General features: G+C 40.9%; 1 protein-coding gene and 1 pseudogene across 1 annotated transcript in view; one reads left to right on the top strand and one right to left on the bottom strand.

The window, feature by feature from the left end:
• Positions 1 to 13,070, top strand: part of NOTCH2 (notch receptor 2) — a 172,214-nt gene that overhangs the window by 96,242 nt on the left and 62,902 nt on the right. The window contains exon 6 of the mRNA XM_039255666.1: positions 12,115 to 12,348. Within this exon, the coding sequence (XP_039111597.1) occupies positions 12,115 to 12,348 (234 nt within the window). The remainder of the gene's footprint in view (positions 1 to 12,114; positions 12,349 to 13,070) is intronic.
• Positions 3,758 to 4,136, bottom strand: LOC120247639 (annotated as a pseudogene).

The following is a 13,070-nucleotide window of genomic DNA, read 5'->3' as shown; positions in this document are numbered from 1 at the left end:
GGACAACAGATAGATGTGAGATGATCATTATTATTAGTGTTTAGGGGCGCCTGGCTGGCTCAGTCAGTTAAGCATCCAACTTCAGCTCAGGTCATGATCTCGCCATTCATGGGTTCAAGCCCCACATTGGGCTCTGGGCTTGGAGCCTAGAGCCTGCTTTGGATTCTGTGTCTTCCTCTCTCTCTGTCCCTACCCCACTCGTGCTCTGTCCCTCTCTCTCTCTCAAAAATAAATAAACATTAAAAAACTTTTTTTTAAATAAAAACAAATTATTAGTATTAGTGGGTTTTTAAAAAAAAAACATGCACATATAGAAAAATTTGCATTTGAATCCATGTCTACTTTTTAGTGTCAAAAGTGCAACTGCGTATACTAATTGCCTCTTTGTAAGATGAGAAATAAGCATACTTTTAGTTTTATTATATCCTTTTTTCACTCCAGATTTTGTTTATATGATCTGGGATTTAAAGATTCATACCATACTATTGCTATTGAATTTCAAAATCTTACACAATTTCTTTTTTTATTTAAATTCAAATTAGTTAACATACAGTATAATCTTGGCTTCAGGAATAGAACCCAGTGATTCATCTCTTACATATGACACCCAGTGCTCATCCCAAAAAGTGCGTTTCTTGGGGCGGCTGGGTGGCTCAGTTGATTAAGTGTCCAACTTCAGCTCAGGTCATGATCTTGCGGTTATGGGTTAGAGCCCTACATTGGGCTCTGTGCTGACAGCTCAGAGCCTGGAGACTGCTTCCTATTCTGTGTCTCCCTCTCTCTCTGCTCCTTCCCCACTCATGCTCTGTCTCTCAAAAATAAATAAACCTTAAAAAAATGTTTGAAAAAAAGTGTTTTTCTTAATGCCTGTCACCCATTTAACCCATCAGCTCCCCACCTACCTCACCACCAGCAACCCCCTGTTTATTCTCCATATTTAAGAGTCTCTTATGGTTTGCCTCCCTTTCTGTTTTTATCTTATTTTTTCTTCAATTAAAAATAGAATTACCCTATGACCCAGCAATTTCACTAGTAGGAATTTATCCAAAGGATACAAAAATACTGATTCAAAGGGGCACATGCACCCCAAAATTTATAGTAGTGGCACTATCAACAATAGCCAAATTATGGAAAGAGCCCCAAATGTCCATTGACTGATGAATGGATAAAGAAAATGTTGTGTGTGTGTGTAAATATATATATATACATATACATACAATGAAATACTACTTGGCAACAAAAAAGAATGAAATCTTGCCATTTGCAGCAATGTGGGTGGCACTAGAGTGTATTATGCTAAAGTCAGTCAGAGAAACACAGATAACGTATGATTTCACTCATGTGGAATTTGAGAAGCACAATGGCTAATCAGATGGGAAGGGAAGGAAAAATAACTTATGCATTTTCTTTTAATTATTCTTGATATTTACATTGTTTTATAATCCACTTATGATATTTTAGACTTAATTTTATATATAACTTGGTTTTTGTTAACTACTAGTACATTTATGTTACAACCTTTTCATTCCTGGATTCTTTATTTTGGTTTATTTTTTTCAGGCAAATGAATACATCTTTGAGTAAATTTTTTCCCAGAAATGTTGCATGTTGCCATATCTTCAGCGCTGTTAGGTATTTGAAAAATACCTTTTGATTTAGTTGCCTTCATACACAAGTGGCATGTATTCTAGATATTGAATTCCTGGGTCACAAATTGATCTTAACAGGTTCCTAGACATTGTTCCTTTGCATCTTGTGAGCATTATAGGGAAGTCTAATGTCAGACAAGTCAGTCTCCTTCCTTCTCTCGCTCCTCTCTCTTTAAAATAAAGTCTTTAACCAGTATGGGTGCAAGTATATCCCTATTATTTTTTCTCCTAGTACTTTTGAGTCCTGCAGACTTAAGCTATTCTCACCTCAGAAAAGCTGATCTTTTTCATTTTTCCCCCATTTGTTATACCTAATTATCTTTAACTAGGTCTTCATTCTTTCCCATAGTTAAGATCTTCTCTCTTGATGTTTTAATTTTCTTGTTTCTCCTTTGCATTTTATGAGAGCTTCTTAAGCATTTCCTTCATAACATTTTTCTTCATTGTCAGTTTGTCCTTCATAGCTTCCAATTATGATTTGTATTTGAGTTGCATTTTTATATTATAATATTAACTCATTGTTTCTAGGACTTCTCTATTTCTGCCTTTTTCTCAGCCTGTCCTTCTTCATCAGAGTCCAATGTCCTGTATTATTTTTCATCTCCTTTTAAAACCTACATTTGTCTACATTTCTTGAGAATGTAGAGCCAATTCTTTCTAAAATGTATTAGTTTCTGGAAGTGAATGTTTTTTCCACAAATACACATTTTCATTGACATCTACATTCTCCATCTTTCATATTGCAGAATGTTTTTTTTTTTTAAAGATAAAAATCTTTAATTTTTTTTTTAATGTTTTTTATTTATTTCTAGGAGAGAGAGAGAGAGACAGCGTGAGCAGGGGAGGGTCAGAGAAAGAGGGAGTCACAGACTGAAACAGGCTCCAGGCTCTGAGCTGGCAGTCAGCACAGAGCCCGATGCGGGGCTCGAACCCACGAACCGCAAGATCATGACCTGAGCAAAAGTCGGACACTTAACCGACTAAGCCACCCGGGCGCCCCTATTGCAGAATGTTTTAATGGGCCTTTTTCCGGTTTTTTCCCGTTTTACTCATTCTGCTCATCGTAGCTGCCTGCCCATAGAGTTGGTGGATTTTCCTTAGAAGTCCTGCTGCAGTGAGGTAAGGGGCTCTTTATGTAAACTGGTTTAACAGTTCAGCCGCCCAAGAAGGTGCTGAGAGAGCCAGAGCGCGGGCCTCCTCCCCGGGGCACAGAAACTTGGCAGCGCTTTCTTCTTCTTGTGTGGAGAAGCCTTGGTGCCAGGGCTCGGCTTTCTGCACACCCAGCACTGGCACAGCACCCGCGGCTCCCCACACAGGGGCTAACCCTGGGTGTCCTTTGGTGCTCCTGCATCCGGAATGTGCCCCAGATGCACTGCAGACTCTCTCGTTGCTATAGTGGCCGCAGGAACCCCAGGACTCCCCAGTGCTTTAAATTGCTATTGACCTGGAGGGGTGAGGTGGAGTTCAGTCCATTCTCCTCACAGCAGCAGAGGGGGCTGTCTGAAACACAAATTGGATTGTGTTGTTTCTTTGCTTACAATGCTTCAGTGGGTCCTCCTTGTCTTGGATAGAGTTCCGAGGCTCTGTAGGTAACTCCCTCTCCAGCCATATCTCCCTCAATTCATGCCTTGTAAGTGAACCACACTGATTTTTTTTCATTCACTCAAATGAGGCATGCTTTCTCTTCTATTCAAACCCACATACATACACTTACTTCTGCCTGAAATACTCCCTACTCTACCCTCTTTCTACACACACTTGCATACACATACACACTCTTTTTTTTTCTTACTTCTTTTAATGTTTTACTTATTTCTGAGAAAGAGACAGTGTGAGCAGGGGAGGGTCAGAGAGAGAGGGAGACAAAGAATGTGAAGCAGGCTCCAAGCTCTGAGCTAGCTATCAGCACAGACCCCGATGCGGGGCTTGAACCCACAAACCGTGAGAAGTTGGACCTGAGCTAAAGTTGGACACCCAACCAGCTGAGCCACCCAGGCACCCCTACACACTCTTATACAACCCAGTTAACATATAAAATCTCTTTCTTGCTTGTTAACAATAATTTGAAGTTTATTTGACTATATTGCAAGTCTGACTTTAAGGTAGCATCACATGGCAGTCTTTTGAGTTTATTCCTGAGATACTCTGTTGTACTTATCTCTGTCTGTTTTATAGATCCATGTAGTCTCTGGAACTAGGGGGTGATCTGGGTTTGGGTTACACAGCAGTGAACAAATGGACAAAAGAACTTTAGAAATAGTTAAAGCAGGAGATCGCTGTGATCCTCAAATACCAAGAAAAATGCTGCCATTGCTATTAATATTTAGATGATAAATTTTTGTTGTAGATGCAACCTTAGGTGGTTCAAAGGCATAGTTTGTAGGAAAATAAAATGTCAAAAAACATTACACTGCTTTGACATGGGCTATCATTCGGTCCCGTAAATGCCAATGAAACATAGTATTCCCAACTGGGCCTGCAAAACATAGTCCTTCTCTGTTCTCCCACTTTATGCTCCCAAGGCAACCTCTGTCCATTAGAGCACTTATCACTCTATTATCATTGTGTGTTTGGTTGTAAAACCCCTATTTGCAGGGTAGAAGTGCCAACTGTTTTGTTTACCATTATAACTTCGGTGTATATAGGTCAGGGCCTGGCGCATGGTGTATACATATTTATTGGATGAATGAATGAACAAGAACAATAAAATTTTCAATTCTTACTGGCCCAGCCTTATCCTTCTAAATTCAGGGCTGTTACTGAGTTCTGTCAGGGTCTCTTCTCCCTACTCCCTGAGATACTTTAGTATCTTTCTTCGGTATGGACCAGGTCTGTACTACATCTGTGAAACCAGACTAATTGTATGGGAGATTACATTTGACAACAATGTAAGCACTTATATGAGAGTCTGGTACCTAGAAATTGCTTAATAAATATGTTTTTACTACTTGAAGTTAGTAGCGGCATTAAAGACTAAAGAAAACATGGATTCTTTGTCTCCTAACCTTCATGCAGATGGAGTAATTAGAAGAGGAGGAGGGGCCTCAACTGAAGAGGGCTGACGGTGGTATAGTCTTTAGGGAAATCTGGGGTTTCAGTTGAAGAGGGAAGGTATCTGCCATAGAGTAGAATTACTCTTGAGACAGTTGAAGGATTAGGATCAAAAGGCAAGATGGATTGGGTGTGGCATAAATGAGACGGAGTTCAGCAAATAAGGAGGGGATAGAATGAGAAGTTTGGGTATTGACTAGTGAACATCAATATGGGATAATGGAAACTTTGGGAGTGTGAATAAAGGTGTGAGGAAGATGACATTAAAGATGATTATTATTTTGAGATTAGAATGACCTAAGTAAAAGAAGACAGGTCCAGGTAAACTTTTGCTTAACAAATACTTTTGAATACTTGTCAGGAAATATTCTTAGCTGGACCCTATGCTAGGTGCTGGGGACTTACTGATGAAGTTGGTAGCTGACAACCATTTCTTCAGGGGACTTACAGTCTAGGACTTACAGTGAGGAATGCAGACAGAAGTCATATACTTAACTATAAAATTTTGAACTGTAATACATGCTTTCACAAAAAAGGGGTTATTAGGAGAACATATTAACAGGCAGAACTAATTGAGTTGGGGGTAGCCATGTAATGTTTTTTTGAGAAGGTGACATTTTAGCCATGGACAGTGAGTAAGAATTAGTCTGGGAAAAGTGGAGATGAGAGTGTTCCAGACATGGGGAAAGCATGTGTAAAGACCCTGAGGAAAGATTATGATCATTTTAAGAAATGAAAAAAAGCCAGAGTGGCTAGAGCTAGTGGTGTTTCCAAAGGAAAGACTAGAGAAATTATCAGAAAAAAAAATGGATAGAATTTAGAATTTCATCCTAAGTGTAATGAAGTCATCAAACCCCTTATTGTCAAAGATTTGATCAGTCAAATAGCCCAATCTTTTGTACGTATTGAGATCATTCTGGTGATTCTTTAGGAAATACATTGGTCAGGATACAGGGAAACCCGGCTTTTGAGGAGTCTGAGAAAAGATGATGGTGTCTAGGATTGGGGGAATATTCAGTGAGATTCTTGCATTTATCTGTATATGTATTCCCTGCTCCTACATTATCCCCTTAGCCATGTACATGCCCCAAGGCCTCTTATACACATTCATGTGCTTGAGCATTTGTGCACACAGTTCCTCATTAGGAAGACCCTGTAGATTCCAGAGTTTATACAGAATGTTTCCACCAGCTCTAGTCCCAGCTAGGACTAGGACAGTCAAGCCTGTCCTCTGTTCTTTCACTTCCGCAGTGAAACAGAGCATCTGTGCTTAGAGAAGTTTCTGTAGGACAAGGTTATAGTGTGCTTTGCTATGATATAGAAAGATGGAACTCCACACTCAGGAGCTTGGGTGATCACTGGCTGGAAGGAGATATTGGAGACTGAATTCTCTTGATTTAACCATAGAAGAGTAGGTAGCAGGGTCAGCACAAGGGCCAGCCAAGCTAATTTTTATACGTTCTTCACATGCTGATTATTGTTGCAATGAGAGTTGACCTTTAACAGAGCCATTGATGTGATAAAAGTTTTTCCCACACACTTCACAGTTGAGAGATGACTAGGAAGGAAAAGGACTTTATCCTGAAGTGCTAAGGGTCGGTGATCATTTCTTTTCTTTTTTTTCCTTTCCTCTCACTTCTCAGTCACCTGTAACTCCAAGTCAGATTGATGGTTTGTTTGTGGTACCTTGAGAGAGCCATAATTTGCTGTTTGTAGCCCAGTGTGTTACAACTCATAAATGGTGTCTGTTGAATGGTCCATGGCTCCCTGGACTAGAGCTTGATGCTGATGAAGCCTACATCATGGTTTCCGTTTCAGTATAGTCCTCTTGGGTTTAGTCTGTTAGATTTACTTCCGGAGGCTGCCCTCAATCTTACTCATTCATCCTTTGATTTTAAAACCATAGGATTGAGGCAGTAAGAAATGATCAACACGAAAGTGACCTACTCCTACAAAACTAATGAGCATTCTTACTTTTCTGGTGGTGGGTTTTTAGTATTGTCTTCCTTAGTAGAACTACTGAAACACCTAGGTCTTCCCCTGTGTTTCTCAATCATGCTCTGTCTCTCAACAGCCAGCTCAGAGTCCCTTTCCTTGTTGAGAAGATTAATTTGATCTGCTATGACCTCACACCCCCAACATCCTTTTCAGCACTTGATGAGATCCATTTTTTTAATTTTGTCTATTTCTGACATTCTTCTGACTAGTTGTGCAAATGTGGACAAGTCACCACACCTTTCTGGTCCGTGTAAAATGAGCATGTTATATTAAATCTATGGTCTAAGGTCTGTTTCACCAAGTGCCTAGTAAAGTGCCAGAATCATAAACTGAGGTGAATGGCAGACACAGTTCCTGTCTTCAGGAGCTTATAGTCTAATAGGGGCAGTGAAAAGAGTAAATAAATATAAATATTTATTCCTTAAAGAATAAATAAATATAAAAGTTCAATTTTGATGTTAGCAGGATAGAGTGAATGGAATCGATGCATATGGAGAAAATAGGGAAGATGTGAATTTGGAGATCTAGTTAAGTTATAAGAGGAGTCAAAGGATGAGGAGTTACTAGCTACATAATTAAGAGGGAGAAGACTATTGGAGGTGGAGAGAACAGGATATGCAGAGGTTCTGAGGTAAGAAAGAACTTAATGTTTGAGGAGCCAACCATAAGCCATTGTGTCTGGAGTAAAATATATTAAGGGGAGATGGAGATTTGAAATATATTGAAGAGGCAAAAGTGATGAGCTGGAAAATTATCAGGAGCTATGGGTGGCTCTAAGTATTTAAGGTGTCAGCCAAGGATTTGGTACTGTGACATTTCATACCAAGTTAGCCACGACTCCTGGTGGTAGTAGAGACAGTAGTTGCTAAAAACAAGTTTATTTCTTTTCTCATTTGCTGATGGGAAATGGGAAGGGCCTAATAGCCTACCGCCTTAGCCTCAACATTAAATAGCAGTGGCTTGCAATATCTGGCAGGTGGAAATTACTAAGAGAGATAATTGACGCCCTCAAAACTTGCCTAACAGAGCTTTGTGCAACATATTTTGGGAGTCCACCAGCAAGGTGTGTGAGTTGACACAGGTGATATCCATGCTGAGACTTGTTTGGGTGGAAGATTTAGTGGCTTGGTAAGGCATAGATACAACATAGCCCTCCCTTTTCACCAGATGTGTTTATATGCTGGGTAGCTCATAACTCAGTGCTCTCTCCTTCTCTCCCTACTAACAGAGAGCCAGTTGCTTTAAGTCCCCCCTATCTTCTACTGGCAGACTAACCTTCAGATGCAGTTTTGATCATGTCTTCCCTGAGCTGTGAGCCTATAATAACTCCCCCTTACTTGTTGTATCACGTTCAGAATTCATACTAGAATTCAAAGCCTTAAATGATCTTCAACCTTTTCTCTTTTTTAAACTCCAGCCAAAGAATACCGTTCAGTCATTTTGATATCTTCAAGACCTAAGTCCTACCGCCCTCAGTGGACCTTCGCCAGCTCACATTGATGCTTTCTTGCCATGGAGTAGTGGGAAGAGCCAAATGACCTCAGACACTGTACCACCCCCTCCAGATGACAACCATAAACTCTTCCTATCTCAGTATTCAGTGACTGTTTGCCTTTATTCATCTGTACCAAGGGTGTTCTTAAATTATCACATGCTTCCTGCCTTCTCAGTGTGCTTTAAGGTCCTAGGATCAGAGACCTAGCCTGCAGAGCTTGTCAGTCGAAACCGAGGCTGGAAACTCATCTATGCTGCAGTGAGAAAGGCAGTAGATTTAGAGTCAGACTGATCTGGGTTTGAATGGCAGTGCTCTCACTTACTAGTTCATGACCTTGGGAAGGGTACTTAATCTTTCCAACCCTCATGTTTCTTATTCTTAGGCTTCTGCATTGATTTTCTTCTGTGCCAAGAAGTGGTGGCATGAAGGAGTACCTTAGTGGGCATTCCACTGGGAATTTTGGAGCAAGCACTTATGGTGGCCTCCCAGGTTACCGTTTTCCTCATTTTTGTTTGTAGAATTAGAATGAAGAGAAAAAAAAATTCTGGCAGAAATGAGTCTGGGAGGGAATGTTTTTCTGGAGAAATGTTCCTGAATCTCAGAGGAAAATGATCCATTTTGTAGAAAGTAATTTATAAGCCAGTGTGCTTTTGGCTCTCTAGATGTGGTTCCTCTAACAAACATTATCTTACAGATGTACAGTCCTCAGGTGTCCTGATCTTCAACAACAACCCCATTCAGAAAATGGTGAACTGTACCTAAAATTACGTGTGATTTTTGGATAGTAATTTTGAGTCCTGAATTTTTCCAGTAATCTGATCATTTGAGTAATGATTTGAATCCTGCCTTTCCTTCTTCATCCTCTTCACTTCCTCATGCCTTCATGAAGTTGGGAAACTGAGGCACACAAAGATGGTTCTGATATGGTCAGACTCACATCTCAAGTCTTTGTTAAGAGTTTTAGGAGTGCCAGATAAGCATCCAACTTCGGCGCAGGTCATGATCTCACAGTTTATGGGTCCAAGCCATGTGTCAGGCTCTGTGCTCACAGCTCAGAGCCTGGAGCCTGCTTCGGATTCCGTGCGTGTGTGTGTGTGTGCCTCTCTGCCCCTCTCCCTGCTCAAACTCTGCCTCTCTCTCTCAAAAATAAATAACATTTAAAAGAAACAGAGTTTTAGAGGCAGGCACCTCTGGTTTAAATCTCGCTTCTCCTGCACTCCTGCCTTGGACCAGTCAAGTTATTTTACTACTCTGAGCCTATTGGCCCCCAACTATAAATGAGATAAATTCTGTGACAGCTCAGCACAATGCCTGGTTCAGAGCAGGGAAGCAATGACTCTTGGTTTCTTTTCCCAGGGGTACCAAGTTTCCATTCCAAGCATTGTTTTATTTACCTAGTCTGTCTAGGTAATTAAATAATATTGTATTTTATATAATAATATTTTAATAATATATTATTTAATAATGTAATATTAAATATTATATTTAAGTGTTTGAATATTATATCATATAAAAATACAACATATTTTTAAACACAGTGTCATCTACTCAGAACTGTAACAGAAAAAGAACATCCAAGTTGCTCACCTTCAGCAAGTTAAGTTTGGTCTGAGGGTAGCCTAGATATTTGAGTTAGCTTAAGTGTAAGAGACAAGACTTTCAGTAATTTCCAGGTTCCAGGAGCTCCTCACCTACTTCTTAGTGATGTTTTCACTTCTAAATTCCACCTGTATCCTAATTATATATCTGTCTTTACTCTGAGGCAGCATTTCTGCCAGTATAGTAAGGGAGCAGAGCTTTCTGAAGCAAATGACATCATCTGCCCTAGGGGAAGTGATTGCCAGTGCTTGTACTCAGACTCACTCACTCTCTCACTCAGCCCATATTAGTTAAGACTAGGGGTGGCAGTTGACAGATCCCCATCTGAAATTAGAGAAACCTGTTGGAAGGGCCATCTCTCATATGAGCAGTTGGGCTTCAGGAACAACCAGAACCAACAACTTGAATGCCACCTTGATTCTGTTTTTCTCTTCTGTGCACTTTTGATTCACCCTTATCACTTTGTAGACCAGCCATTTTATCTTTTTGGTCCATGTGGCAAAGGGTCCCTAGCCCAAAAATTCAGAAAAGGGACGTAGCGACAACAGCTTGTGTAAGATGCCCATCCTGGGTCGGTCAGCTAGAGTACGAGGTCATGATCGGGTAAAGATGTGGTGACTCCTTCAAGAATTACATGGATGAAAAAAATTATATGGATGAAGTGGGGTGGAGAGGCACACAGAATGAGGGTGATGAGCACAGAGTTCCAGAGATGCCCACACACCCATCCTGCCATCCTGGTCAGTGAGATTTTAGCTAGGGATACAAAACATATTCCTGAACTGAGGTTGTTTACAGCCAAATGATGGGAGATGGATGTGGAATCAAATAGTGCAATAGAGTGATTTTAAATTCTTTAAAAATTTGTTTAATGTTCATTTATTTTTGAGAAAGATAGAGCATGAATGGGGGAGAGGCAGAGAGAAAAGGAGACACAGAATACAAAGCAGGCTCCAGACTCTGACCTGTCAGCACAGAGCCCATTGCGGGGCTCGAACCCACGGACCATGAGATCATGACTTCAGCCAGTCAGATGCTTAACTGACTAAGCCACTAGGCCCCTCAGACTGATGCTAGTTCTGTAATAATGGATGTACAGGTTAGATAAGGATAAAGAATCAGGATGATCAGTTAGGTTAGATTGGATACAACTAACTTCTGTTAGCAGTGATAGCTACGCAGCTGGGCACATTAAAGGCTTTCTGAAAATACTTGAGCCACTTGAATTATTGTTGGGTTTGAGTGTCAGCCACTTGTTCTTGTGTTTTAGAGAATTCAGATGGTCGGAATGTGAGTTCCGACCTGTGATAGCTCTCTAAACTGGTATTCATCAACTTGTTTTATAACTCATATGGTCTGGCACTAAATTGCTTGTTAATCACAGATTTCTTGCTTGTAAGTTGAAGACATGCTTTTTGTTCATTGTCACAGGGCTGAGAGCCTTTGTCATAGTCCCCCATCCTTTGCTGTTATAGTGACCTGCATTATATCCATAAGTGGTCTAATGCGTTGTCCTTCAGTTTGCTCTTTTTCAGGCAGCTCAAACTGATCCTTTTTCCATCTCCTATATTACTGGGTCAGCTTCCTGCATCTTATTCCACAAATCCACATCCTTGAAGGTTGGGTGACTTGGCTATGCACAGTTTGTTCCAGTTTCATCATCTTGGTGTTGCCTTTCACCTCTACAGTTTACCAAGGCTTTTCATGTCCTTCATCTTTGCTGTCTACTCTCTCTTGTCCTTACTTTTGTTTTTTTGATTAAACTTTTCACTTTGAGATTATCGTAGTTTCACATGCAGTTATGAGAATTAATACAGAGAGATAGCCTATAATGTGTATCTCCCCCAATGATAACATCATCTTGCAGATCTGTTGTACAGTATCATATCCAGGATGTTGACACTGATACAATCAGGATATAGAACCAGTGCTCTGGCATTTTGGCATTTAGTTTCCTTCTCATTATTGTTTTTTACTCCTCTCCTACACTCTTCTTCCCACTTCTCACTTACATATTCATTGTCCCAGGGATTCAGCTGAGTTAAGGATGATGCAGGACTAATTTTTTCTTTAATAGGTTGCCTAACTTCTCATGTCAGAATTTCTAGGAACGGCAGTTTCTATTCTCCTTTAAGTTATTTGCCTGGAAGAGCTATCATGTGGATGGCCTAGGGTATTCACGTGAAGACCTGGTCTGCTGTGAGATATGCTTGCCCGAATTTTGGGCAGGTCACACGAGGGTGAAGAATGTGTGGGAGCTGGTGTGGTACTAATTCTTTGGGACTTCAGACCCCTGACCAAAGGCACTTTCTTCCCCCAAAGGACAGTTCTGCACAGAGGATGTGGACGAGTGTCTGCTGCAACCCAATGCTTGTCAGAATGGGGGCACCTGCACCAACCGCAACGGGGGCTATGGCTGCGTGTGTGTCAATGGCTGGAGTGGAGACGACTGCAGTGAGAACATCGATGACTGTGCCTTTGCCTCCTGCACTCCGGGCTCCACGTGCATTGACCGTGTGGCCTCCTTCTCTTGCATGTGCCCGGAAGGGAAGGCAGGTGAGGCCAGCAGGACAGACCTAGAGTTCACAGAAGGGGCCGGGGAGCTTTCAGCATCTTTTAATGAGCATGTGTAGGAACTTGTTAGTCAAGTGTTATTCTGGAAATGTAATTGCCAGCTCAAGTGCTAGGAAAGTAGTCTTCTTAGGGGTTTTGGCTCTCATCTTAAATCTGCATACTTCTGGCTTTCATCCCCCCCAAAATGAAAGTTAGTAACTACTGCCTTGGGAGCATCTGTTGACTTCCTTAAGATCTTAGGCTGAAAAGTACCTCAGAAATTAACGTTAATTTCTCAGACATTAAGACCAAATTACCAATTAATGGGTTTAGGAACTTCATTTTGAGAAGAACTCTTTTACTCAGAAGGAGTTGGAAGGAGAGAAACATTTGACTGCATTCCAGCTCTCAGTGTCTCTGGAAATGTTCCTCTGAGGGAGGAATTTTATTAACTGCAAAGTTAACATTGCTAGTCTAGTCTCTGAAGGTAACAGCTCCCAGTCCTCGGAGTAGAGAGTAGTGAAGGGAGGAATGTGATGGAGGAAGATAGCTTAGCTGGGAGCTTTGTTCCCAGCCCTTTGGAAATGTTCTCATTTTGGCTTTTGGAAAGGCCCCACCTCTAGCTTTGTAGACGAAGCCTTAGTTACCTGTTCTTAAGCTAATTGCAGACTGGAAAATCCAGTTCCCATGTGAACTACAAGGAACATGGGACCCAGTCATACCTT

Source organism: Hyaena hyaena, unplaced genomic scaffold (genome assembly GCF_003009895.1).
Source record: "Hyaena hyaena isolate Hyena2069 unplaced genomic scaffold, ASM300989v1 scaffold_539, whole genome shotgun sequence".
Lineage (NCBI taxonomy): Eukaryota > Metazoa > Chordata > Mammalia > Carnivora > Hyaenidae > Hyaena > Hyaena hyaena.
This window is presented reverse-complemented; position numbering and strand designations above follow the sequence as displayed.